Below are 26406 nucleotides of genomic sequence, written 5' to 3' on the forward strand. Positions count from 1 at the left end.
CACAATTGATGTGTGGGGTAGTAGCTTTAAAACTGAAAGTTAATCTCACAGGAGTTTTAAACTGCAGGTTTGTTTGGAACTAACAATGAAGTCAAAGTAGTTTTCAGTAAAACTTCTTCATTTTCTATAATAATCTGAAACTTTTTCATTGATGTGTGCTTTCATGAGCTGGCCCGTAAAGGTCTCTACCACTGGCTTTTAGCAAATATTTCAAATTTCATGATGCTAATATGGAATTTGTGCTTTATCTGCAGGAAAATCCAAGAGCATCAGGGCCATGTGATGATTGAGATTTAAAAATAAATATATAAAGGTTGCAATAAACATCACAATTTTAGACTACTGACTTTTTCAGTCATAATCAGAATTTTGAAATCTTGAAAACTTTATTATTATTATTATTACAGTTCACTGCCTGTCTTTTGCATGTCACAAAATGAGAAACGCCTGACCTTTTATTAAAAACCTACTCATATTCATAACTTCGGACTTACCTTACCTGTTCTTCACAACGGGAGAAGCACGTGACCCTCAATGACCTCATGTTAGTGATTGACAAATGGATTGCAGACTAATTAAATTAAATTAAACGTAGCTAAAAAGACGAAGAAAGTGTTATGCTGGAGGAAATTTTCCCACAACCTGCATCTCCAAACCTGATCAATAAAATTTTTTTCTGACACAGTACTGTCTGTAAATGTCATCATAAACTCAAAGTCAAGCGCCTCACAGAAAACCTCGGGAGGTGTGAGGAGGGATACCCGAAATTCCTCTCTGCTCAGCCGAAGAATGAGCCCCTTTGTCCCCTAAAAACGAGCAGGACACGGCCGGGACCACACATTCTCCGACCCCCTCCTCCTCCACTTGGCGCAGCTCGTTGCCAGCCATCAGCGTGCCGCCGCTCTTCTTCTTCTTCTTTTGTTTTTCTTCTTCTTCTTCTATTGTGGCTACAAACTTCACGCTTCACGCCACCATGTTTCATTTCCACCGTTACCATTGGCAACAAGGAAACACACAGACACTTCCTCCGTGAAGTTATCATGCTCTGCCGTCCTGAAGGTGGTAAGATGAAATCTCGCTTGGCGTGTCATTGATAGCGTTGTGTTCGCCTGTCGGTTGTTCGGCTCCTGTTTACGTAAGCGCTGACTTTTATTTGGGTATTTTTGCGAGCGTTGACGCTTTCAAGCTAGCTCCTCTCTGAGTTTGTGCTGTTTTAGTAACTTCCTCTCGGGCTGAACTGGCGCTAATATCAGCTACGCTCCTGCTCCCACACCATTCAAATGCAGGTATCCGACTTTGTTTGGCAACTTCTTGTTAAGTGCTAACTTAATTAATTTTAACGCGTTAATGTAATGAAACGGCTGGAGGCAAACGGCTGTGCTCTGCTAGCTAACGTTGACATTTACTTTGGCTAATTGAGACATTTTCACTCACCAATTTAACTTCCCTTTTGACTGTCCTTAAAGTTGTAATGTATGCAGGAATAAGAAATACATTTTCATTCGCTTTTCTACATAGATATTCACTATTTTACTTATATATTGTATGTCCGTGCCCAGCCATTTGCCTTTTTATAACAACTTGTGTTATGTTTACGTGCCTATATCTGTGCCCATATCTGTGCCTTCCTGTTAATTTCTTCAAGTCAAATGCCTTGTCTCTGTCACCATATTTGGTCAATAAAGTTGATTCTGAATCTGCAAAAAATGTCCTTTTCAAAACATTTTGTCACAGGAGGAAAGTGCAGGTGTTACTAATAACATTAACATGTGAGCGAGCATGCACAGAACAATGACCCTGGACCTGAAGCAGCCAAACTGAAATTTAGACATCATTAATTTTGTTACTTTCATTTGTGCTTTTCAAAATGTGGCATTGAACATGAGCACGTATGTATTAACAAGAAGAGAAGTTAGTTGGTCCCTAAAGGAGGCCTGCAAACCAGTGTAGTAAAGTCATTGCTTGACAGTACTTGTGGCCTCATTTGAAACCATCTCAACGTGCTTCTCTTTCGCAGGCAATGAATGGAAGAGGTGCTTCTATTGGACAGTAAACCTGCTTGTCCCTGCATGAAACCTGAGATTCAATTGGACCTGGTCCTGCAGTGAAATTAGAAAGAGAGAGACAGAGGAGCAGAGAGAGGGAGGGGCCGAGGGGATGTCCCACTCAGGACAGTTCTGAAGGATCTTCTGCTCGCAGCATCAGTGACCCACCTTGTCATTAAAGCTGCGGCGAGACGACATGGCCTCTCCAAGGCACTTGGGGCGAGCGTCTGTGGACATCGCTAATGTGATGCAAAAACTGCAGGGTAAGTGTCATTCTTTTGCTCAGCTGGCTTACGGACAAAACATTCTCTCCTCCTGCGCTGCTGCACAGTAATATTGTGCTGATTCAATGCCTGGGCTGCATGCCCATCTGAAGTTTGCCAGCTTTTGCAAGGCAGGATGCTCATATACACATGCTTACACACACACCCACACACACACTTACTCACATAGGAGCATGTAGGCATACAGTTGGAAAACTTATCATTAAAATGAAACAATTCCCCTTATTGTTTACTAGGATTATGATATTAGGTCCCTCATTTTTGTACCTCATTGTTAGCATTCTGTGTTGCTAGAAAGGACTGGAAGAGTGATAACATGCACAAAATGCAATGACATTTAAGACTTAAATGAAATGTTCTTGAGCATGCAGCCTTTGAGAACATAATACAGTTACATATGACATCATTTTGGTATTTGAGTGAATGTACACATAGTCTCTTTTGTTACCCGGTTTATTTTTGCCAAGCTAGTGCATAATCTTATTTGGAATAATAAGACACTTAATGTTAATTCTTGCAATATCTTGTGACCACACCACAAAAGGCATACTGCTTTGTATGGCAGTCTAGATGAGGTAATTAAGAAGTTATTTAGAAGAAGACGATTTTAGTCAGTGAATACTGTGAAACTCCTAATCTCAACACAGCTCTCCTCAGATCTATCTTCACATCTTAAAATCAGATTTTCTGTCGAGATTAGTAACACGAGTTTGTTGCATGTATTTTTATATCATTGCATTATTCAAGTAGCATCCTGCGTAAAGGAAAAAGAATGCCTCTTGAACACAGTTCGTTTTTTCCAGGAATGGGCATCATTGCCCTTTTGATCACTTCTGAGAAAATTTGTTTTCATCCGAGTCTCGGGTTAAATGTTTGCTTCTTAATTTCCTTCTTTCTTTTTGAGGCAGGCCAGAGATCATCAGGAACATTTAATCTGGTCTGCGTCCTGACATGGGATACTAAGTCACAACAACTGTGGCTTCATGAATGCACAGACAATGCACTGAACGAGACTAAAACCTGACACCCTTTCTGCCCTTGGAAAGAGAATCGATCGATAGCGGGAGTCTCTTTTTGTTGGTGTCCCCCTTTTGTTACAAGGGCATTAGGCCACTACCATCACTACACAAGTCTGTTCGATTCTGGCATCTGCTTCGGCTCAGTTTAGGTGTGTTTCTGCTCTACAGTTTACCAGGAAATTTGAATTTGTCCTCATTGACATACCACGAAATTTTACACGTTATGGCCCGTTACCATAGCAGCTGTTATGAAACATTAGTGTGTGGTTTTGCCAATGCTGCCCAGTTCCTGCTCTAGAGATGCTTGATTTCCTGTGCAGTGCAAAGCTATTTCCATTCGGTTATTATCAGTATGTATTCTAAGCACAATGAAAGTGAAATGTGTCATGACAGAGGACACCTGCAAGTTGGGTGTTCTGCCCTGACAGAGAGAAATATATAAGCTTGATCCGAGTGAATTAAAGCAAGTAGATAAAAAGTAGATATTTCCTCTTGATAATGGTGTATCCTGTGAGTGACAAACAGAAACTAAGCCTCTTCTGATCAGAATTCAATGTGAAATTCTAAGATGACACACAAAGAAATGTGATTAAATATACCTTCCATACAACATCAGTAAAATTAGGTACCTTTAATATGTTGTGGAGGAAATTCCCCTGAACAGTGTACAAATGGCATAATCTGCTATGCAAAGTGCCAGGCGCTGTGGCGTGTTTCATGTCAGGAAGTGGAATTCAGTGTCAGGTCACATCTGGTAGACGTTATTGTGCCAGTGGTTTTAGGTGCTTGCAGATGATGAACAGCAAGGTAGTCTGGGCTTTTTTCGCTGTTAATCACACGCAGCTTCCTGTCATTAAAGGCATCCTGCAGGGAGGTTTACTTCAGACACACTTTGGCTCGAGCAGCGGTCCATCTGGTTGGATGAATTATTGACACCAGCAGATATGCGGCCTTTTGAATACACACCCTCTTACTAGTGTTGAGTGTAGTAGTCCTCATTGAGTATTAAAAGAAATGTGTCAAGAAACCTCCTCAGCGTATGACCACCCAACAACCAACCAGATACTTGTTTCAACGTGTTGCTGTTGTCATGCTATAGTAGCGTATGTCTGCTTGATTTCAGTGATAAGAGCATGGTTTAGCAACACCTCGCAGCCTTAAATGCCCTCAGGGTACAGTTGATAACTGGGGGATGTGCATGACAAGCAAGTTACTCTCCTCATGTTTGGCCACTTGTGGGTTTCTTGTGGGTTTCACTCCTGTTGAGACTGTGCGTCAAACAGGATATGAAGAAACACAACTGGTGGAGGCTTTGTGGTGACGTCTCATGGTGTCATGAATAAAATGTGAGATGTTAGGTAGTTCGTTTCCTCAACAGTGAATGTTAAGTATTTCTGCTTGGAAAATGACTGAAACCTCGAGTATTTGTTTCAGCCCTTAAAATCATTCTTTGCGGTAAAACGCCTTCCTCCAGTGAACATGCAGCCAGTAACACAAGCTTTGTTCTAAAAGGTCACAAGCTTAAACATTGGGAACCGCTGTGGTGGAGCACACCCATTGTTTCACCAAAGGGGTGGAGCAGTTACATCAGAGTTGGAGTAAAAGCAAGTACAAGAAAGACAAGCGTGCATGTTGTCAGCTGTAAGAGATGCTCCTACTCTACAGTGTCAGTAACAGCTGCCAGGGACGCACAGCCATCACACTGATATGATCTCATGAACAGAGAGCCTAGTTCCTAATCCACACTAAGTCAAGCTGCCTTAGACCATACTGAATACTTATTATTGCAAACGGGAGTGGTTCAAACAAACCGTATCTTATTTTTTTATTCTGCTTTCATTTGTCATCTTTGTTTTCGAACATTAGATTACAGTACTCTCACATTGTTTTGATGACTAGGAAACCTTTCAGTAAGTAATATATACTCAGTGTCAAGCATCTCTGAGTGGACAGCTATAGGATAATTTCTTGTCTTGCCTGATTGTTGTTGGCCTGGTGAAGCTAAAGTAGGGCTGCTGTCGACTAAATGGAACAACAACATAGTGAGTGGGCTTTTACAGTGGTCCCGGGTGACCAACACAGAATGATGAGGCCAAGCACCTACAGTACGGTATTGCCAAAGGGATCATCTGTCCTAAGATCACCTTAAGTACTCCATTACTCATGTGAATTGCAGATGCTTTAGTGGCTTGATGCGCTGTGTGGTGTTTGTTGCTGGGCTATTCACTTTTAATTGCCACTTAGCTGCTAGTACTACATCAGGCTTAATTAAATCAGTTGGCTAAGAAGTAATGACTCAATGATGGGGAGCTATTTTACATAAGGTTTCATGCTTGTCAGAGTTAGTATATCTTAGAGCTGACCTGCAGATGTACATCTTACTAAAGTGTACCATGCAGCCGAGTTCAGAACTCTGGACAGTTCCTTAATAGCTAGTTGGATTTGAGACTGAGCAGCTGGAATATCAGGAAGTCTTCAAGTTATCATTTACTAGTGCTTTTTTTTTTTTTCATTTCATCTGCTCTTTTTGTGCTTTTTTTATATCTTAAGAGGTATTTTTCTGACTGGGTACTGAACCTCAATACTTTTGTGTCTGCAACTTTTGTATCATTGGCATTTAATGTGCTATATAAACAAGGCTTTACCTCCTTTATTTATTTTTCCTGGGTTGGACCTATCTGGCAAAGTCAAAGTTTTAAGAATATAAGTTGATGTCTACACAGAGAAGCAAAATCAACATTTTTATGATAACCTTTTACCAGCTACTGCTCTGCTTGTGGGACAGCAGCACTATTTTTAGGATTTGCAGTGGTTTGCAAAGTTATATGAGAGTATGAGCATGTAATGTACTGTGTGAATTCATAGAGTCAGTTCGTGTCTTTTCGGTCACTTTGGTCATTTAAACATGTACACCCTGCCAGAAAAATGTAGTTCATACAATATTCTGCGTGGCATACTGCCGTCTGTGAGGATTGATGTTGTTGGGTTAAACAAATGCTCTAAAAATATTCAAGATTTGATTACAGTTTATTTCAAGGTTATGGTGTAATATTTTTAATTTGTCCTCATTGACATACCAGTTAGAGTACCTAACCTGATTTTAGCTTGGCACTTTTGTAGTAATAAATAGATGTGAGCAATTGAAATTTAGTATTTCTAAAAACTCATCATTCTCAGTGCAAGCAGCTGTCGACATATTTTAAGGCTGCTGCTTCTAACCTTTTGCTGTTTTGACGTACCCGAGAAAAAAAAAAATCCATTTTCACCCAAATAGCTTTTCTGGGCCAGTTCCACCAGCAGTCTATGGAGCAGTAATAATAGAATCACAAGCTGAGGACTATTTTTAGTATGTCAGAAAGGCTTTTAGTATGCTGGTGGTCTTGAAAGAATAAAGGGATTTTTCTGCAGGAGATGATAAACTAACAATACCCCAATTTTTCAGTATTGTGTGCTGTATTCAGAAGAGTGGAGTAGCAGTCCAACAGAAAAACCAGACTGGTCAAAGCTGAAGAGGTGCTAGGTCTTACAGCATAAAAATGGAAGAGCTTTTACATGATACTGTGTGCGCAGTGGGAATCCCGGGGTGGGTGTGTCTGCTTTGTCATCACAATAGCATTGACAGTGAGAGAGAGCAGGTGGTGGATGTCATTCACCAGGCTCAGCATTAATTATTAAGATTTGTTGCACCATGGTGAGCTTTGTGTAGCAGTCTTTTAATTTTTCTCTGGCCTGTTTAATCAATGAGCCCACAGGGACCTCATTTGATTTAACAGCCAAGATTTGAACAAACAAAACAAAGCAAAAAAAAAAAAAAAAAATGGAAAGGGATTTGTTTCATGATTGCCTTGGACGCTTCACTGTAATGCTTTTTAACTGTGTCAGCCTCATAGAAGATTAGACAAGTCTGAGAGGCAAATACAGGCCCATACACACACATACACACACATAAATCTGGATAATGCAGCCAAGGCTGTGACATCACCGCCTCCCGCCTGCTGATTGGTGGAGCCATGCTTCTAGCTGATCTCTCTCCAGCCTCAGACGGTACGATGGTACAGCGAGGCAGTGCAGCGGGGGCTGTGCACGTCCACGCAGCCATGGCTCCTCTGGATGGGAAAAACACAGGAAGGTGGAAGGACGGGATTGTAAATGACCCTTTCTGTTAGAGTTTTCTCCTCTGCCGTCCGTGTGTGTGTGTGTGTGTCTGTGCGCGTGTGTCAGAGTGTATGTGTGTGAGAGTGTCAGGGAGGAGGGGACGTTTTCATCACAGCCTCCAGCAGCTATTGCTTTCACCGGGGAAACTAGGCAGCCAGATCTGTTTTGCTTCCTGCTGGAAAGAGAAGGAAAAGGACAGCTGTGCGTTTTTCCACTGTGGATCTTATTCTCACACATACATGTATGTGCGGGGGAACTCATGACAGGCAAAGGGAGAGACCCGGAGAGTGGGTTGTAGAATGGCTCACTATAAGGATGTATCTGTCAGGAAGACTTCTTTAAATCTGGTGACTGGATTTTTTCAGTATCTGCGTGGTAAGTAGGGCAGTAGCACCCTTCACCTCTCATCTGTGTACACATATGCAGCTAATCTGGGATAGACTTGGAACAATAACATATGCTAGTGGTTTGTAGGTGAATGCCTGCTACTAGTAAGAGTATTATGCTCCACAAACAGCTGTATGTGTGCAGTGTGTGTGTGTGTGTGTTTATGTGTGCATCTGCATGTGTGTGCTATGCTTCAGTGGGCATCCCCTGTGCATCAGTGATGAAGCATTTGCCTGTGGGTCAACATCACGTCTTTGCTCCCTGTATAGTGTTCGCATTGCTTCCTTAAACACGTGACCGCTGTCTATATATCTCTAAGGGTGGATGTTTAAAAATGGCCACTCTGTGCAGTGTGCAGCACTAACCTACCGGCATGCGTGACAGGGTGATAGAAATCAGTCCTCGATGAAACAGCAGCACCACTATGGCAAAGAAATCAGTTGTTTTTGTTATACATGCTGCATAATGCATGAGGCGTTGTGGCTGAATATATTAATAGAACACAAAAGAGGCTGGGGGTGGCCCAGACAATCACGCATGTTATTACTGGCAGAAAATTTCTGTCTACTCATTCTCTAATCTCCTCATATGACCTCTTTTTGAGAGCACTTCGCAGGAGCATCTATTATACCGTGTAATTCACACTGCACATATCTAAGCGTTGTAGAAGTCATACTTGGTAACATGTTTGGTGCAGAGCTGCTGTAATACTACTCAATATCCCTGAAGCAGAATGAGATTGGATAAAGTAGGATTCTGACATGAGGAGTCCTTCAAAGGCTATGACTAATGAAAAGTCATAGTTGGGCATTAATATTTTATGAGTTTTATGTTTCTGTGGTAGCTATAAAGCCAAGCATATCCATATGTAGAATCAATGAACAGCCGCTTCTTTGCAAGAACAAATCTGTAATCTCTGATCATGAAGTGCAACTGCATGCATTCTCTCCTCTCCCCTCTCCCCTCTCCCCTCTCTCTTCTCGATTATGTGTCCTCCACGAATATCACCAGCTCCTGTGTTCTGGAGTATGGGGCTTAGGCTCAGAGTCAACCCTTGAGTGGTGTCTGTCATGAACTGACATGCCATTTGCTTCTTTAATTTTCAGATGAGCAAGAGGCGGTGCAGAAGAGAACCTTCACAAAATGGATCAATTCTCATTTAGCAAAGGTAAGTGTGGATTTCCGACCATGTTCTCCGCTGCATCAGAAATCGCTTGACAGGGTTTGGAGATTTTACAGCCTCATTAGACTCACATTAAACAAATTACGCGAGCAGCTACATCACAAGTAAGTTGAACGTTGTGCTATGTTGACCTTTTCATCAGAGAGACTCGTGATGTTTTATGCTTCATTATAATAATGCAGCTTCTCTTCGGTCAGTGGCGTTTCAGTCTACCGGCCCATCACGCTCATGGAGGCAGCTGACTGCAAGACGAGCTTTGCCATGCAACAATAATGGCCTGTAATAACTCCGAATGAGATAATTGAATTTATCCAGTTAACTTTAAATAATGACGTCATTTGTCTTGTTTCAAAAGCATTTTAAAATGAATCATGTTTGATGTAACAGGGTTTGTTTATAATGACAGTTTGCTGGTTCTAGTAGTAGAAAAGAACACACTTTCTGCATAGTAAACCTGTGATTCTTCTGTTTTCCTGAGAGGGGAACTTGTTAAGAGGTCATGCTGCTTGTTGCTAGAAAGATGACATGGACATGACAGAGCTCAGAGGCATCTTCTGTTTTAAAGACTCTTAATGACCCCTCACTAGGGGCATTTATACTCTTTTGAGCTCCTGTCCCACTTGTAGAGTGTGTTTATGAGGACATATGGGAGATATAATGGATTATTCAGAAACTGGTGTGTGGGGTATCTGTTTGTTATGTGTTAGGAGTCTGTGGTGTCCACTGTACGTGAGTGTGTAGGTACGGTGTGTGCGTGGGTGTTTTGTTATTCATGTGAGTGCGTCTATTTATGGATAGGATAGGCAGGGACAGCGATGAGGTGTGCAGATGGAGAGCAAGAGGGTGAGGACAGTTCCCTGCAGGCAGTTGTCTGCTTCTGAGGCTCATGCATGTAAATTATAAGTATCACACTGTGACCCTAAAGTAACAAACAATATTAAATCACGCGCGCTGAATTAAGTGAACCTTGGGACTAAAAAATATCAGAATTTTACTATTTCCTGAAGAATTGTTCGGAATTCAGAATAAGGACTGAGTGATCTCTGTAACTGTTATCACTGATGACACAGCAGAATGTTCAACTAGTCAGACACAGCTACAGGGTTTAAGTCTGGAACCTGCCAACGAGATTTAGTTTAGAGGGGTCTTTTGTTGAGCCTGATCTGCCCACATTAGTTCAAAGCGTGGCTTCTAAAACTTTAGAAGAATCTCAGTTATGTGGTGGGCCAACGCAGAGACCCTCTGCCGGTCTATTCTTCATTATTCATGCACTGCGCTCAAGCTCACTCATTGTGCATACCAATAGGACTCATGTAGCATCAGCCACATGGCGGCAGAGCTCTCAGTCGTACTGACGCTCTCGTCAGCTGCTGTATGAGCAAGATTGGCTTGTTTAGCAGAAAGGTTTATGATGATTTGTCAGTGCACAAACAGTTTCTTGCAATCATTTGCAATAGTTTTGTGTGTGTGTGATTTAAAGATGAGCATTGGCCTGAATGGAACCTCTTTTTTCTGGGTGAAAGTGTGTGTTATCTAAGTTTTAACTTCCCCCAGCTGTCACACTTTCCCCTCTGCCTTTGTGTCCGTTTCCTCTGATATTGTATTACTAAAGCACCTTTCCAGTGATATTCACAGTTTTCCCACTGTCAGGTCTCATGTGACTCTCTCGCTGAGTGAATTCATTTTCCAGGGTGGGAAGGAGACCCAAATTGCAGAAGCTATTTTTGCATGGTTGCACATATTAGCAGTATAACTGGAAAATTATTTTTTGTTTTAAGATGACTAGCATGAAGAGAATAGTTATCGATTCTTGTAGTCAAATGGTATATTTACTTGACAACTCTGAACACATAACTGTATGTGCAGCCATACTAATACTAATGGAGCTTTATCTGAAGTGTAAATTGAACCATTTTTGTTCATAGAACTGTCTAACAACTAAACAGTAGTGTTTATATATCAGATGACAGGAAGGAGAGAAGTGTACATGTGCAGGATAACAGGACAGACGCTTGCCTCTTCACACTGCTTTGCCCCAGATAGGCAGCCAACTGCATCCTGTCATGGAATATGTTGAGTTGTGAAATGACCTGTATATGGTGCCAAATAAAGAATTCCCATGTTGAGCTTTCCTTTTAATTAACGCTTCTCTCTGCCGACTGAATACACATCTGTTTCATTTACTTACACAGATAGTAAATGCAGTAAGTTGTAATGCTGTCATTCATCTTGGAGATTGTACAGCTCTGTAAATGTGTGGATATGATATCAGGAGACGGTACCCAATTAGGGTTAAATGAGTAGCATCGCCTCAGGGGCTGGGCACCAAGCCACTGCTGAGGAAAAGGCACCATCTTTTCAGCTGCAGGGAGGCTCTGTGGTTGTTGCTAACAAGCCTGTTTCTCACAAACAGCATTTGGTTTCTCTTCACCCCTGCTAATGGCTCAGAATACCAATATCCTCTCACTGTATAGAATTGAAAAAGCAGCATCACTGGTTCTGTGAACATATTGGTTCTCAAGACAGATTCATTTCTAATTTCGAAGTTACATTTGTGGAAATGGTCAGTTTCTGTGTTGTTAAAGCTGTTTTTTCTCTCCTCCAGTATAAACCACCACTAGAGGTTAACGACCTTTTTGAGGACATCAAAGATGGGGTGAAACTCTTGGCTTTGCTGGAGGTGCTGTCTGGCCAAAGACTAGTGAGTAGCGCTTCTGGATCGTTTTTGCACGGGAATTAAACATGACGTGCAAAGACATGTCGGGCCTGACTCATACCTTTGGTGAAGTGTGGCTTCACTGAAGGGGAAGAGCCACTTTGTGTGATATCCAGTTGAAATAATGACTATGTAAATCAAGGCACCTTCACATCACAACAGTCAGCTTGTACTTGTGTGTGTGCTTTCCCTACGTTATGTAACGCCTCGTGGTCCCATTTGTTTCATGGTGTAAAACGAGAAATCTGCTCCACTCCACTATATCACTTACTTTAACGGCTGAGTCACAACGTTTTAAGGCCAAGTTTAACAATATACACAATTCTGGGCTGTGCTGTTTGGTGTTTAAAGCAACGAAATACTTCTCAAAGACATTTCTCCTCATCTTAGCAGGAGGGATGTTGTCTGATGCTTTGTTATAGAAGGTGAAAATGAATGCAACCAATTGACATCACATAATTCACAAAATAAATTATTCAGTCGTTAAAGGTCCAGTAGGACTTAGGAAGATCAATTGGCAGAAATTGAATATGGCATTTATAAGTATTATTTCTCTAGTATATAATCACCTGACAATAAGAATTGTTGTGTTTCTGTTACCTTAGAATGAGCTCTTTATATGTACAGAGGGAGTCGGTCGTCTTCCATGGACTATGCTATGTTGTACTGATGTATTTCTACAGTAGCCCAGAATGGACAAACCAAAGTGTCTTTGAGAGAATTTTTTGTGTTTTCGGGTGAGGTGAGGGGCATTTATTTGGTTGCAGTCTGCAACCTCACCACGAGATATCACACACTGGACCTTTAAATGTTTTTTTTAAATGTATATTCAGTCTGAAATAGTAAACCTGTGCTTATAATTACTGTGAACTCATAGAAATCCACTCAGTCAAATGCATAAACAGTTTCGTCAAATTATTTTAATACTTACTGAACCTTTGCAGTGACGACACAGTTAAGCGAAGATGCAACCAAAGCCTAAACAAAGATTGTGTATTCTATCTTAAGAAATGCCAAGTTTGGATAAAATTGTTGTTGCTCACATTAAGTGTTGGATCACTGCACACAAATTGCATGACCCTAATTTAGATCTGAGCCCCCCCACTGTGAGAAGCCGTTGGCTTAATGGTGTCTCTCACTGTCTCTCCGTTTTACACACACACGCACACACAAACACAATTTACATTACAGGGGCTTGCATTTTGTCCCCATAAGGAAGACGAGTCCCCATAATATGACTGTGTAGACATATTTGGCCCAGACTCTGATGAGGATTTAGTAATCAGACCTGTCTTGAAACAAACTGTCATGTCATCTGTAAAGCTGTTACTTGGCAAGTGAGTCAGTTGCATGTCATGGTGAGCAGCGCCTGATGCTGTCACTTAATGCTTTCAGGAGTTCGCCCCTGCTGGTTCATATCAGCCCAAACATTTTAACATGGACAGATCTCATTAAAGCTGGTTATAACTCTTGTTTTGGAGCACAGGATTATTCTTTTTTTGTACAGCTCTCACTAGTTCATTTATGTAAGAAAAGTCCTGCTAAAGCCCTACTCCCACGCCACTTTCACTGTCTTCCTGTGCAACTATCGCAATGGGTTTTCAGCCAAAGTGAGCGGTTGGTACAGCAGACATTTCTGTCTTTTCTTCTGTCGTTCATTTCTCACCATGTTTCAAGTCCGCGGATGGTTGAGTGAAGATGTCCTCAGCTGTGTATGGTATGGCTTTCTTGGCAAGCTTGATTTTCACTTTCTGCCCTCTCTGTCTGAAGCCACGTGAGCAAGGCCGGCAGCTGAAGAGGATCCACTGGGTTTCCAACATCGGCACTGCGCTGAAATTCCTTGAAGGCAGAAAGGTAAGCATTCAGCACTAACTGCTGTTTCCCCTTTTAAATGCCATTTTTTTCCACAACTAAATAGCAGACTAGAAATAGACAGTGGCATGTCTTAGTCTTATGATTAAGAACTCGACTGGAAAAAGCTGTTGTTTAGAAATTTGTTAGTGCACGTGAGGTGTCTTGCTGTACTACTGCTCTATGTTCAGAGGCACAGCAGATAGAAACAGGACTTCTTGATTACATAACCCATCTCTAAATCCCTTGGCTCTATGAAGCCTGTGTCCCACTTTCATCTGGGTTCCATGAGGACTGAGACTTACATTGTTGTGATCTCTCTCCCATCATGTGTGCCTTCAGTCTGTGTATCGAGGATCTCCGGTCAGTCGCCATTAAACGCCCTGTGTGATCCTATACTGTATGCATTCTTTTCATTTGATGCACGATGTGTACAAAGCAATGCTTGGATACAGCCATTCTGTGTCTTGAAATGTAATCATTACGCTTTTCTTCTGACATGCATTTTGATGCATTTTGACTCAAACACTGATGACTGGTGTGTCTGGCTCCCTACAATTCTGAGCTGCTCAATTATAGAGATGTAAACATGGCAGATTGTGACAGTTCTCCAGTGCAACGTTTGCAATGCTTTGGTAACTCTGCTTTTCCTTTAGCACCGAGGTGAACACAAGTGTCTTTTCTTTTGTTTCTTCTGGTTCACTTTTCAGTGTGGCTGTTTCTGGCTTTCTGGTTTGGCTGTATTAAAGTACTTACCTGCATCAAAGACCTGACTTTGATGACTTTGAGCAAAAAAAAAAAAAAAAAAAAAAAAGCTTGCTTTGGAGAGAATGAAACCCAAGGGCCATCTGTGGTCACTAATGCAAAAAGAATTCTGACTGCAGCACTGGCTGACTTATTTCCCTGAATAATCCTTTGCTTTGCTTTTGTTTCAGATCAAACTCGTTAACATTCATGCTACTGATATCGCAGATGGACGACCGTCAATTGTCCTTGGGTTGATATGGACCATTATCCTCTACTTCCAGGTAATACTTCATCTGATTTTAGTTTAGCAAGGAGAGTTGATGCCCTCTGAATAAAACCAGCACTTCAAAACTCCTGGCCCAAATGTTTTTTGCTCATCATTTTGATTTTATGTTAATTGTTGTCTTGATTAAACGTTACATAGCGTAATGCACAGATTCCCAGCCTCGGGGGTCCCAGCCCCTATTGGGGGTCGCCAAAGCTTAACTGGGAGTCGCGAGGCCTTCTTGATCTTAAGGGGTTTAAACTGTGTTTAAAGATATACAGTTGGCCTAAATCTCAGCATTTGTTTCATTTCTGGGAAGGGAAGAAAATTAAATTGTTATTTTTAATGTTCAGATTATTGTTTAAGATATAAACTAAAATCTCAACACTCACACAAGCTACGTCCACAGAGCCTCCACTCTCTGCTAAACAGCCTCTGATGCAAGATTCACTGGAAATTATCTGCTCAGAATTTATCTGAATTGCTCGTGTTACACAAACATCCTGCAGTCATTGCTCTCACTATCTTGGTTAATTGAACTGTTTATCAATTGCTGTGTACTGTTATTGTCGTACATTGAATATAATATGGAATATCCATAAATTACATCACTTATTTAGGGGTCCTCAGTTTAATTGATAATAGAAAAGGGGCCCCTTGAGACAAAAGGTTTAGAACCGTGGTGTAATGTATGCATAAACCTGACATCTTTGGATAAACAGTACCTCAAGCTGCTGTGGATTCACGTGGATGCCCAGAAGAACTGCCATTTACTTTTCATGTTGCTATTGTTATATGGTTCCTGTTCTTGTTCCTCATTTAGATTGAGGAGTTAACCAGCAACCTGCCAGCCCTCCAGGCCCTGTCTAACAGCAACTCTTCTGTGGAGAGTATACCCAGCTCTGAAACAGGAAGCCCTCCCATGAAGAGAAAGGTGGTTAACAAATTTCAGGGCAATGCCAAGAAGGCCCTGCTCAGATGGGTGCAGTGCACAGCAGCCAAGTATGTCACTTTCAAATGACCTTTTTGGCCAGATGTTACAATATGTTGTAGATGTGGGTGTGAATACATTTTCTATGTACTGTATAAGAGACAGTAAGTAGTTTTGTTGGTGTTTCTCAGGTTTCATGGAATTGAGGTGAAGGACTTCGGTCCCAGTTGGCGTGATGGTGTTGCGTTCCAGTCGGTGGTGCATGCCATCAGGCCAGACCTGGTGGACATGGAGGTGGTGCGGAGGAGGAGCAACAGGGAGAATTTGGAGGAAGCCTTTGCACTTGCGGAAAACGAGCTGGGCATTCCCCGTCTGCTGGATCCAGAAGGTGCCCGTGCCCTTTCCTGCTGCTTGCACCAAAAATTCCAGTGTGGTAGAATATTCAGATAAGATAGCATTGAATATTATTGTTACATGGAAAAGTCTTTTGAAGTTTGCCAGTGTTTTAGATATACATCAGCAAATATACCACATTTATCACATAAATGAAAGTGTGTTACCCCGAGTGTTTTTGATAAACTGTGTGCTGAAAAGATCAGTAAAACCCACTAGAAGATTAAAATTCTGTCTTCACATGTGGCTCTTAATTTTAGACTCTGTGGAAGTGAAGCAGTCTGCAGTGGCTCTGCAGTCCTGTCTGCACTGGCAGAGTCACGATGCTTTATTGCACTAAGAGCTGCACTGAAATGTCTCTGCTTTTACGAGAGCTTGACCCTAATTTCTAGAAACATCAGGCCAAGGATGGAGATGAAAGTAGACATACATAATTAGCTGTCAGCCTGAGGAGATTTATCCTCTTGAGGATGTGAAATGTGTTTTTTTGAAAATCATATTGACTTCATACCAAATGAAATGCCTGTGTCATATCAGCCCTTCATTTCCACAGAAATTACATCATACTTTAACTTAATACTGGCATGATTTTCAGAGGCCTGCTGCCTATGTTTGCATTAGCTAATATTCAGTGTACAGTTTTGTCAGATGTGCATCAGATAATGTTTGTGTTGCTCTGCAGATGTGGATGTAGACAAGCCAGATGAGAAATCCATCATGACATATGTGGCTCAGTTCCTCAAGCACTACCCGAACCCCCACCACTCTGAGACCGATGGACAGCAAGATGAGGTACTTTGTTTAAAACTTATGACATGATATTTTAAGTGCATGTAAGGCAGTGATACATAAGGCTGGAGAAAAAAATATTGTACTAGAATCAATATTTACTTAGTTTTTATGTTAGTTTTTATTTTTAAAGTTCTGTATATTGTTGCCATCCACAAAAAAATCACCTTGTGTATCATCATTCACAGTGAATGTCCACATGCAGAGATCACAGCAGCAATACATGTTTGATAAATAGATGCTTTAACTGCTGCTGAGCTTAATTGTTGTCAGCCTGTGCCTGCAATTTTTCACATTTGTAAATTTATCCCATTAAGCTCACACAAATCAGAGTAATCATAACATGATCACAGCAGTAACACAACCCTGATTCCAAACAAGTCGGGGCAGTGTATAAATAAACACAAAATTCAATTACATGCAAGCAAACTGTGTTTACTGACAGTCTAGGAAGTGTTCCTGAGTCCATGCAGTAATCTCCTGTATACAACATGATACCATCACCTGTTACCAACCAACCTGTTTACCTGTCTTTAGTTGCTCCTGTCCCAACTTGTTTGAAACATGTTGCTGCATCAAATTCAGAATAACAAAAATCAATGACGCTCATGAGGTCAAACATTAAATATACTGTCTTTGTACTGTTTTCAATTGAATACATGTTAAAAAGGATTAGCAAGTTATCATGTTCTGCTTTATTTATGTCTTACACAACTTTCATCTGTTTTTGGAATCAAGCTTTCATACTGTAGTCATCAAAATTCTGTTTTCCATCATCATCACTCCATTATTATTTTGTTTTTGTGCACATTAAGCTGCTTCTTGGCTCAATTCCAACTTTTGCACTGTCAGTGCCAGTGCTCCAGGTGAGAGTTCGGTCATTGCGCTGCATGTTTTCAGTTTGGAGTGCATTCCCACCTCACTCTCATCCCATTTCCCATCCTCTTTGCTTCTTTTTAATAATGCATCTAATGCATTTTGTGATGTGTTTGCATCTCTTTGCGTGCCTTGCTGCTTTCCTGGATAGTTTGGTCCCCAAGATATAGAGCAAATGCTTGAGGTATGTTTCACTACTTTAACAGACTAAATCAGAGGTTTGAAGAATATGCGAGTGTCCATAACCCTTTCCTTCAACCATGACTTCTAAAACTAATCTGTGCTAAGCTGTAGAGGTTGGTTTGTGTGAAACCGTAGCAGGTTAAGTCTTTTTTGGACTCCTTAACTGTGTGTTTTTTCTCTTTAATCTGAATTGATGAGGTGTTTCTGGAATGTCAGTTTGGTGTGAGTTTCTCAACACGTTGGCATGCTGATCTGAAAAAAACAAACAATTGAAATCAGTCTGTTCCTGTGAGTCTGAGCTGAATATTCCTGATTGTGGCAGAGAGAGGAGCGGAAGATGCTGAGAGAGCTGAAGGTGTTTCTAGATCAGCTGGAGAGAGATGTGCTGCGGGCACAGGGAGCAGAGGGAAACCTCACTGACAAATATCAGGTGAGTCAGGCCTGGAAAGATAAAGTGCATTGTTACATAACAGGCATTTATCAACCCCCAGCACGTCTTTCTCATTTTATCCTTTTGTTTTGCAGGCATTCAAGAGCTTCCGTGTACAGTATGAAATGAAGAAAAAGCAGACAGACCCGCTGCTTCAGCCAGTGCACAGAGACGGCAAGCTGTCCGTGGACCAAGCTCTGGTCAAACAGGCCTGGGACCGTGTGTCTGCCAGGGTAATTGTACTGCGTACTTTTGTACAACATGAATAATTAAAACCAAGCCACAGAGAAAACAGGATTAATTATGATAATTAATCATACCTAAGTTAAACAAAACCTGATAATAAATAATAGATTGTCCATTTGCTGTTCGTCGTCATGCTTTTCTTTGCTTGAACATTGCAGCAACGTTGTCATAGTTATCATAATGAGAGAAACACAACCCAGGGCTCAGGCCTCTCTTCACTGGCTGCCAGTGAAAGTTCAGTGGGGGTGCAAGCATTTGAATTAAGAGTTTGTTCAGAGGGGAGGAGATGGGAACAGAGGAGCTTTTGTTCACTGGGCAGTCTGCTTCTCTGGTCATCCTCAGCTTGTCTAGAGTGGCATAAAACTCTTTTGTCGTCTGAATGCTTGTGAACATGTGGAAATGTTGTGATCAGCATAGCCTCCTCGATGGTGGGATCTTGCTTTGGTAGAGTGGGGTTTTTTTAATGGATGTCAATTGCAGCTGCTGGACTGGCATATCCATCTGGACAAGTCCCTGCCTGGTCCTCTGGGAGTGATTGGAGCCTGGCTTCACAGGGCAGAGATGGCTCTGAGAGAGGACATTCCCATCCAACATGCTCATGAAGAGACAGCCAATGTTCTTCACAGAAAACTAGAGCAGCATAAGGTAACACAGCAGACCTCTAGTCTAAGTGCCATATTGTTTCTTACACATACAGTACCCAGGAAAGCCATTGTGGATTGTTTGTGATTACATTTTGCAGGAGGTATTAAAAAACTTGGAATCGCACAGGCAAACCTTCCAGCAGATCCACAGGGACAGATCAGTGAATGGGGTACCTGTCCCACCTGAGCAGCTCCAAGATATGGCTGAACGGTAAGACCTGTCTCATAAGTTAATTTTATGTAGTTTCTTCTAAAAATGATTTTCAACTGAACATCAACTTGAAGTTCGCCCGTTCTGTGCTTGCTCTTCTACGCCTCTTGTAAATTCAAAGCAAAATTTCAACAATTATTGGACATCTGTTTCATTTGCAGGTTCAATTTTGTGTCTACATCATCACACGCTCACTTGATTAAACTGGAATTCTGGGAAATGAAGTATCGACTGATGGCATTTCTCATGTTGGCTGAGTCAAAGCTCAAGTCCTGGATCATTAAATATGGCAGACGGGACTCTGTTGAACTCCTGCTGCAAACCTATCTTGTAAGCTGAAAGTATTGGTGTTGTAGCTGCAGTATTTGAGTGACAGCTGTACGTCAGACTATTAAATATGTATTTTCATGTTTGTCTTTCTATTCCAGACTTTTGTCGAAGGCCATAGGTTCTTTGAGCAGTATGAGATAATCTTCACAGCTCTCAAGCAATCTGCCGAAGTTTATGTAAAGTCTGACAGTTCAAGTAAGACTCTTTTCTGTATTATTACCACTCTGTTTGTTGTTTATATATATATTATATATATATATAAATGTGTGTGGGCTCATGGTAAACAGTCTTACTATTGATTTCATGTTACAGGGTCTAAGACCTGTAACAAAGGTAAGTCCAAAAACAGTCTGACAATCTTTAAAACCTTAATTTTGCCTGTCTCCTGAGCTCTTTGTTTCTGTAAATGTGGGGCTGCACTTTTCTTTTCTAACATACTTTTAATCAGCTGACCTGAAAAATCATGATATTGCATTATGCATGAAAAAGTAATAATAGTTGCATTAGCTGGAATGCTATTTTAGCACGATCGTTCTGACCTAACATACTGCAGCATCAACCAATCAACCAATCAAAGCTTTTTTTTGCAATTGATACTCATGTTGGCTTTAACTAAACCAAACTAATTCCATCATTTACTTCCAGTTGATGAAGCAGAGGGGATAAGTAAATTCCTCAGTGATGCCACAGCTCAGTGGAAGAACCTGGCTTTGGAGGTGCGGAGCGTTCGCAGCATGCTGGAGGAGGTGATCTCTAACTGGGAGAAGTACAGTAGCACAGTGGCAGCTCTGCAGGCCTGGTTAGAGGACGCTGAGCAGATGCTCAATCAGTCAGAGAATGCCAAACGTGTAAGTGTACAGTATTATTATATCTTATATTTCTGCACCTAAATTGTGAAAGAAATGTTTTTTAAAATGGTCACAAATCATTTGAGATTGTGATTGGCTGGAGGGTGTGCATCCACTGGAATATACATTCATGTTTTTTGTTTTCCTTTCTTGTAGGATTTCTTCAGAAACCTCTCTCACTGGATGCAGCAGCACATGGACATGAACGATGCTGGGAACTTCCTTATTGAGACCTGCGACGATACGGTCTCACGAGATCTGAAGCAGCAGCTTCTCCTTCTCAATGGGAGATGGAGGGAGCTGTTTGTCAAAGTCAAACATGTAAATAAAATGCAATGAAAAATTAATATAATTATCTTCTGTCTCATCAGTCAAAGTCATAAACATTATGCATTTACTGTCTTCCTCTTTTTCATTGGCAGTATGCAAGAGCAGACGAGGTAGATAAGTTGAGGCAAGACTACCAAGATGGAATTAATACCTTGAAAATGTTCATGGATGCAACCAATGAGAAGATGACTGCTCCTGTCCAAGTATCTTTCCTGAACGTCAGAGCCTTTGTTCAAGATGTTGAGGTAAACAGAAGATATGCTCATCTTTTTCTTCACTGTAGTCTGATTTTTCAACATCTCCTCTTTTCAAAAAAGTCACTGCACTGTATATCCCCACTCACTGTAGGAAATCAAGCACAAAGTGCCAGCTATGGAAGCCGCCTGTAAGGCAGCGAGCCGCACTGCCCAGCTGTTGACCAAAGACACTCCACAGGAGGAAGTTTCACAGATGATGGCTGTGATGGCCTCGATCAAAGAGCAGCTGAGCAAGGTGTGTGCATGTCATTACGGAGTACGTCATCCGCTTTTCTCCTCCTTCTCTTTTTATGAATGTGTCTGTCTGTATGGAAGACGCACATCTTCCAGATAATGTTTCTGACCAATGAGACAACAGCTTGCTTGTGCATGGCATTTGTTTACAACTTTTGGACTGCTCTTAAATCTCAAACAAATCAAGGGCCAAATACAACAACTTTATCAAATTAGCCCCTGAATGGGAACAAAGCAGCTGGTCTGAAAATGCCCAAATTAACCCTATCTGAGCCAAAAGTGAACCAAAGTTTTAGTAAGTATTGCAGGTAAGTTTTGGAACTTGACAAAAAATTTAATTTGCTGTATACCAAATAATATGGCTGCAGATAAAAAAAATGTTTTTATGGACTCAAAATTGCAAAGGATGCATCATTTTACAAAATGTAAATGCTGGGATGGTGTAAAAAGCCTCTGAAAAAAAAAAAAGTTTGCTATTTGACCTCTTTGATTTATGTCACTTGTGATTCACTTTCGTCAGCATCCTTTTCTCCAATTAGGTAAGGGAGAGATGTTTGCCTTTGCTGAGGGAGTCCCAGTCTCTATTACCTCCACTGGAAGAAATGGAGAAGAACATCACAGGCTTCTACCAGGCTCTGGAGAAGGCCAGCCATATCACCAGCACTACCGACTCCGAGGGACCAGTAGACTTTAAACAGAAATGCCAGGTACCTAATACAGTTTCAATATGGTACAGTAGCAGTTTAATTGAATGGCTTTTATATATATAGATAAAGAAATCACTTTAAATACCCAGTGCTGAGTGGTTTTGATTCGACATTTTTCGGAGAAGCGTGTTTTAGACTGAAAAGCATAACCTGAAGATATGAATAAATGGCTAACACGGTGCTTGTCATTGAATACTGCAGGAGCTGGCGACCTTCACACATAGTTGTAAGAAGTGTTTGACAGTGATAGAGAGAAACCACCAGACCATCCAGAAAATAATGAACGGCAGTAAAACCCTCCAGCACATGGACATGAGCCTTCTGCAGAAAAGAGTAGCAGACCTGCAGGCGTCCTCGCAGGTACAGCAAACCTTTAAGGACTATTTCAATTCTTTTCAGCTTTTAAGCTCTAAATGTTTTAGCATTTACAGAATACATGTTCTGTGTTTAGGCCATGATTAAGGAATCTACAGAATGGCGTAAGCATGTGGAGGCAAACAGCAGCCTTATGAAGAGGTTTGATGAGTCACGTGTAGAGCTGGAGAAAGTTCTTAAAATGGCACAGAACTGTCTGACAGAAAGAGGCAACCCAGAGGAGCTGCTCAAGAAGCACACGGTAAGAAAACAGGCCTCGTGCACGACTCAGGACAGTACAGTTTAACCACCATGGTTACTTCACAGTTTTTGTTTTTTTTTGAGCCACCCAAAACATCCTCGTTTCTCGATTCACAATTCCAGATGTAGCTGTAAATACAGTTTAACTTATGTCTGTTTAAATATCTCGGTCAGTCCTGGCATGCATGGAAGATTGCAACAGAAAAAGCAGGGGATGAAAGATGTAACTGGAACAGAGAATAAGAAGGATGCATGTCAGGAAGACTTGACCTGTCGTACACAGAGTGTGAGACATGATGAGGTCTTGGTTTTGTGTAGGATTTCTTTGGTCAGCTCGACCAACGGGTCCTGAATACATTCCTCAAGGCTTGTGATGAGCTCACAGACATTTTGCCGGAGCAGGAGCAGCAGTCACTACAGGAAACAGTCAGGAAGCTGCACAAACACTGGAAGGTTAGTGCCTGTCGTTTTTCACGTGCAAGGACACAGCTGCAAGTAAATTACAAAGAAATTTATTTCTTAATATATTTTTAATAAATTATACATCTACATATCCCAGAAGCATGGTTTCATATCAATTATACTGGGCTGGTTGACAAGTCCATATTGTACCTAATATTAGACTTTGGCCAATCACAGGCCGTTGTAGATACTTAACTGTTGAGTCTCATTCCCAGGTCATCAAATACCCACACACAACAGTCAATTATCTTTCTCACAAATTACTTCACCTTTAAGGTGTAAACAAATAGTAAGTAAGAAAGAAAGAAACTACACGAATTACTCTGAATCTGTTAGGACAACATGCATTATTTCTCATTACTCAGGATATTCAGACAGACGCCCCCTTTCACCTCCTGCATCTTAAAGTGGAGGTGGAGAAGAGCAAGATGATGGTGTTGCTGCAGGAGTGCCAGGCGGAGGTGACCAGGGAGAACCGACACCTGGCGAGCATGGGGAGCGAGAGACTCATCAAGGAGCACAGGGTGAGCACGAAGTGGCCGGCCAGCTGGCTGAGTTTCATGTATTGATTAACACAGTGTAATAATTCAGTGCAGACTCACTGCTGTGTAGTGGTGTGGGAAGATTTTGATTAACTTGATCCAGAAGGACTGAGGCTCTTCCAGTGTCGAGCAAATACAATTGTCATTCACATACATGTACTACAGGTTCAATTTTTTTTTCTTTAGGCTTTCTTTAGAGAAAAGGGTCCGCAGTCCATCTGTGACAAAAGGCTGCAGCTGATGGAGGAACTTTGTCAAAAGCTCCCTGAGGGTGACCCTGTCCACCAGACCCTGGAAGCAGCAAGAAAGGACTTCTCTGAGGTCCAAGAGGAAATTGAGAACACCCATCAGAAGCTAATGCAGCACCCAGATAAATGGAAGGAGTACAATGCAAGGTGCAGTCACTGCTGTCCTCCTTTAATGGTTGCAGTTGTTACGTTGTACATACATGCAGCGTAAGGACTGAGTTGTAGTCCAGCGTAGGCTTTAACCTTTTGACTGTTGTAGCACTGTTGCAACAATAGAAGCCATTGTGTTGTTCATGACCCAGGCAGTGTCCTGCATTCATTACATACCCGAAGTAATCCTGTTTAAATTCTTTCATTCCTTTGAGATAAGGAGAGAGAGTTAGCGTGACAACAAGGATTGCAGTGCGCATAGTTCTGATTCTTTATTCTGCTCCATGTTGTCTTCATTATCATCACACATGGCACATGAAATAAACACAGTCAACACAAAGAAGTCTGAACCAGGTCGTTAACACTTTTTGTGGACTCCACATACTGTAATTAAAGCTTCATGAAGGGAACATTAGCAACAGCAGACCCTTGTAGCTCCTTAATGTTTCAATCTCGGTGCCACAGACATCAACAAAAAAAATAATCTATTTTTAAACACTAATTGAAGTTTGTAATTATTTTGTTATGTGTATGTGTAGGAAAGTGAAATCACGTGAAAGAAAAGTTGGAAATTCCCCACATTCTCAACAGTTGTTTAATTGTGAGACGACATCTCCTTCATGGATCGTAGAATACAAATGAATGCATTTTGAAATATATTAGTCTTTGTTTTTTCCACTTTAAGGATGTTTTCATCAATTATTGATGTGTCTGAGGTGTTTGAGACTTCCCCTTTTGATCAGCTGCTCCAGCCTGGGACTTTAGGTTAAAGATGAGCGGGTTCACATTGTGAATTTGATGCCTGATGAAGGTCCATGACTGAAACAGTGTGCCTCTAATAAAAACAGCACTGACAATGTGGAGAAATGCAGTTTTCTTTCACAAGCAGTTTTTCTTGAATTTGAAGTGAAATTTTTCCCTTCACGGTGTGAAACAGGTATGCTGAGCTCTCCTGCTGGCTTATATCTAAAGAAAGCCAACTGAGGCTGCTGAGAAACAGAGCCAGTGACCCCCGAAAATATGGCCAGGTGAAGTCTACCATCACGGTGAGTTAGTCCATATACTCCACAGCCCAGCTGTCCACTCTCCTCCTCACCTCTACTGTGATGTGTCACTTGTGATGTGCTACTGACTTGTCAATGTCACTGCTGAGCAGACAATAGTGTAAAAATACTTAACGTCAGGTGACTCTTATGAACACACGGGCTGTATCTCTTTCGTTGTGTGCAGGAGCTGAGGAATGATGCAGAGCTACAGGAGGGGAATCTTGGCTGGCTGAAGGCCCGTATGGCCGTACTTATTGATATTGCCGCTGACAGCGATGCCCAGAGGCAAGGAAGTGCACTGAGCAAGCTCTCCACTGACTTTAAGGGTCTTCTTGCTTCTCTCGTAGAGGTAGGTGAAGCTTTTACTTGTGTTATTGCCAGACACAATTCAGACATCCGTTCTGGGAGTCTACAGTACACTGCTAAAGCATTTTAACCTTATTCGAGCCACATCCAGATGAAAACTATTAATCTCTAATCAAATGGAACAGACCATTGCACATTTTAGGGCATTATCATAAGATTAACATCAGTTTGTCATGTTTTGTTCTTGCCCTGTATTTTCTCTCTTTTATCTTCCAGGCTGAGAAGATGGTGCTGGCTATTGGGGATTGTGTGCAGTTCAGGGAGGAGGTGCAAACTACTTTGGATGATCTCATACAGGGGCAGAAAGAAGCTCAGGCTGAGGTCACCAAAATACTGGACTGTCCAACTGTTCGAGAAGCCCAGCAACTTCTTCTCATTCACCAGGTGCTGTCAGACATTCACAAAGCGTTACCTTTTTATTTTGATTGTTTTGAAGGCAGAGTTGACTCACAGGGTTAACTTTACATTCATTTCAATAGACTAACACTTTGAATGTGTCCTGTTTCTCATAGCAACTGTCAAAACGCCTAAAGCTGAAGAGGAAGGATGTCCAGCAGCTGATCACCAGAGGCCAGCAGCTCCAGGCGGAGGAGGGTTTGGGAGAGACTCTGCAGCAGGACCTGCAGAATTTAGAGAACACACTCAGCAAAATGGAGCAGAATATGGATTCACAGGAGCAAAGCCTTGAGGTGAGCAATGTTAGTGATTATGTTAGTGAATAACATGTCACAGTGGATTAAAACAACACTGTTGCTCTGATTAATAACCAGCGACAACAAATTTAGAATGAAGGATAATTTTGCTATAGTCTGTCCTCATTTATGCTGCATCCGTCTTATGTGTGTTTCTTTTAATGTATAGCATCAACCTGCCCAGGGACTGTAAATGAAAATTAGCCTTTTGACTAACTCAGGCA

The 26406-nt window shown here is 41.5% G+C and overlaps 1 protein-coding gene across 9 annotated transcripts in view; it reads left to right on the forward strand.

Annotated features, from left to right (window-relative positions):
• The first annotated feature begins 2197 nt into the window (after positions 1–2197).
• The window catches only part of syne1b (spectrin repeat containing, nuclear envelope 1b), a 76227-nt gene continuing 52018 nt past the window's right edge, over positions 2198–26406 (forward strand). For 5 of the 9 annotated variants that reach the window (XM_076748186.1, XM_076748192.1, XM_076748189.1 and 2 more), the window contains exons 1-30: positions 7388–7878; positions 8997–9058; positions 11679–11774; positions 13560–13643; positions 14576–14668; positions 15476–15654; positions 15775–15971; positions 16659–16768; positions 17793–17825; positions 18147–18254; positions 18350–18487; positions 18981–19145; positions 19243–19355; positions 19517–19685; positions 19784–19880; positions 19998–20018; positions 20331–20533; positions 20690–20854; positions 20956–21108; positions 21212–21355; positions 21894–22061; positions 22263–22421; positions 22513–22677; positions 22995–23129; positions 23504–23662; positions 23867–24075; positions 25016–25124; positions 25309–25473; positions 25707–25874; positions 26003–26179. In XM_076748186.1, the coding sequence (XP_076604301.1) occupies positions 7803–7878; positions 8997–9058; positions 11679–11774; positions 13560–13643; positions 14576–14668; positions 15476–15654; positions 15775–15971; positions 16659–16768; positions 17793–17825; positions 18147–18254; positions 18350–18487; positions 18981–19145; positions 19243–19355; positions 19517–19685; positions 19784–19880; positions 19998–20018; positions 20331–20533; positions 20690–20854; positions 20956–21108; positions 21212–21355; positions 21894–22061; positions 22263–22421; positions 22513–22677; positions 22995–23129; positions 23504–23662; positions 23867–24075; positions 25016–25124; positions 25309–25473; positions 25707–25874; positions 26003–26179 (4020 nt within the window). In that variant the 5' untranslated portion in view covers positions 7388–7802. Of the gene's footprint in view, positions 2309–7370; positions 7879–8996; positions 9059–11678; positions 11775–13559; positions 13644–14575; positions 14669–15475; positions 15655–15774; positions 15972–16658; positions 16769–17792; positions 17826–18146; positions 18255–18349; positions 18488–18980; positions 19146–19242; positions 19356–19516; positions 19686–19783; positions 19881–19997; positions 20019–20330; positions 20534–20689; positions 20855–20955; positions 21109–21211; positions 21356–21893; positions 22062–22262; positions 22422–22512; positions 22678–22994; positions 23130–23503; positions 23663–23866; positions 24076–25015; positions 25125–25308; positions 25474–25706; positions 25875–26002; positions 26180–26406 lie in introns of those variants that run through there. The other 4 variants (XM_076748195.1, XM_076748194.1, XM_076748187.1 and 1 more) reach the window with 3 other exon arrangements.

Source organism: Chaetodon auriga, chromosome 14, assembly GCF_051107435.1.
Source record: "Chaetodon auriga isolate fChaAug3 chromosome 14, fChaAug3.hap1, whole genome shotgun sequence".
Classification (NCBI taxonomy): Eukaryota; Metazoa; Chordata; class Actinopteri; order Chaetodontiformes; family Chaetodontidae; genus Chaetodon; species Chaetodon auriga.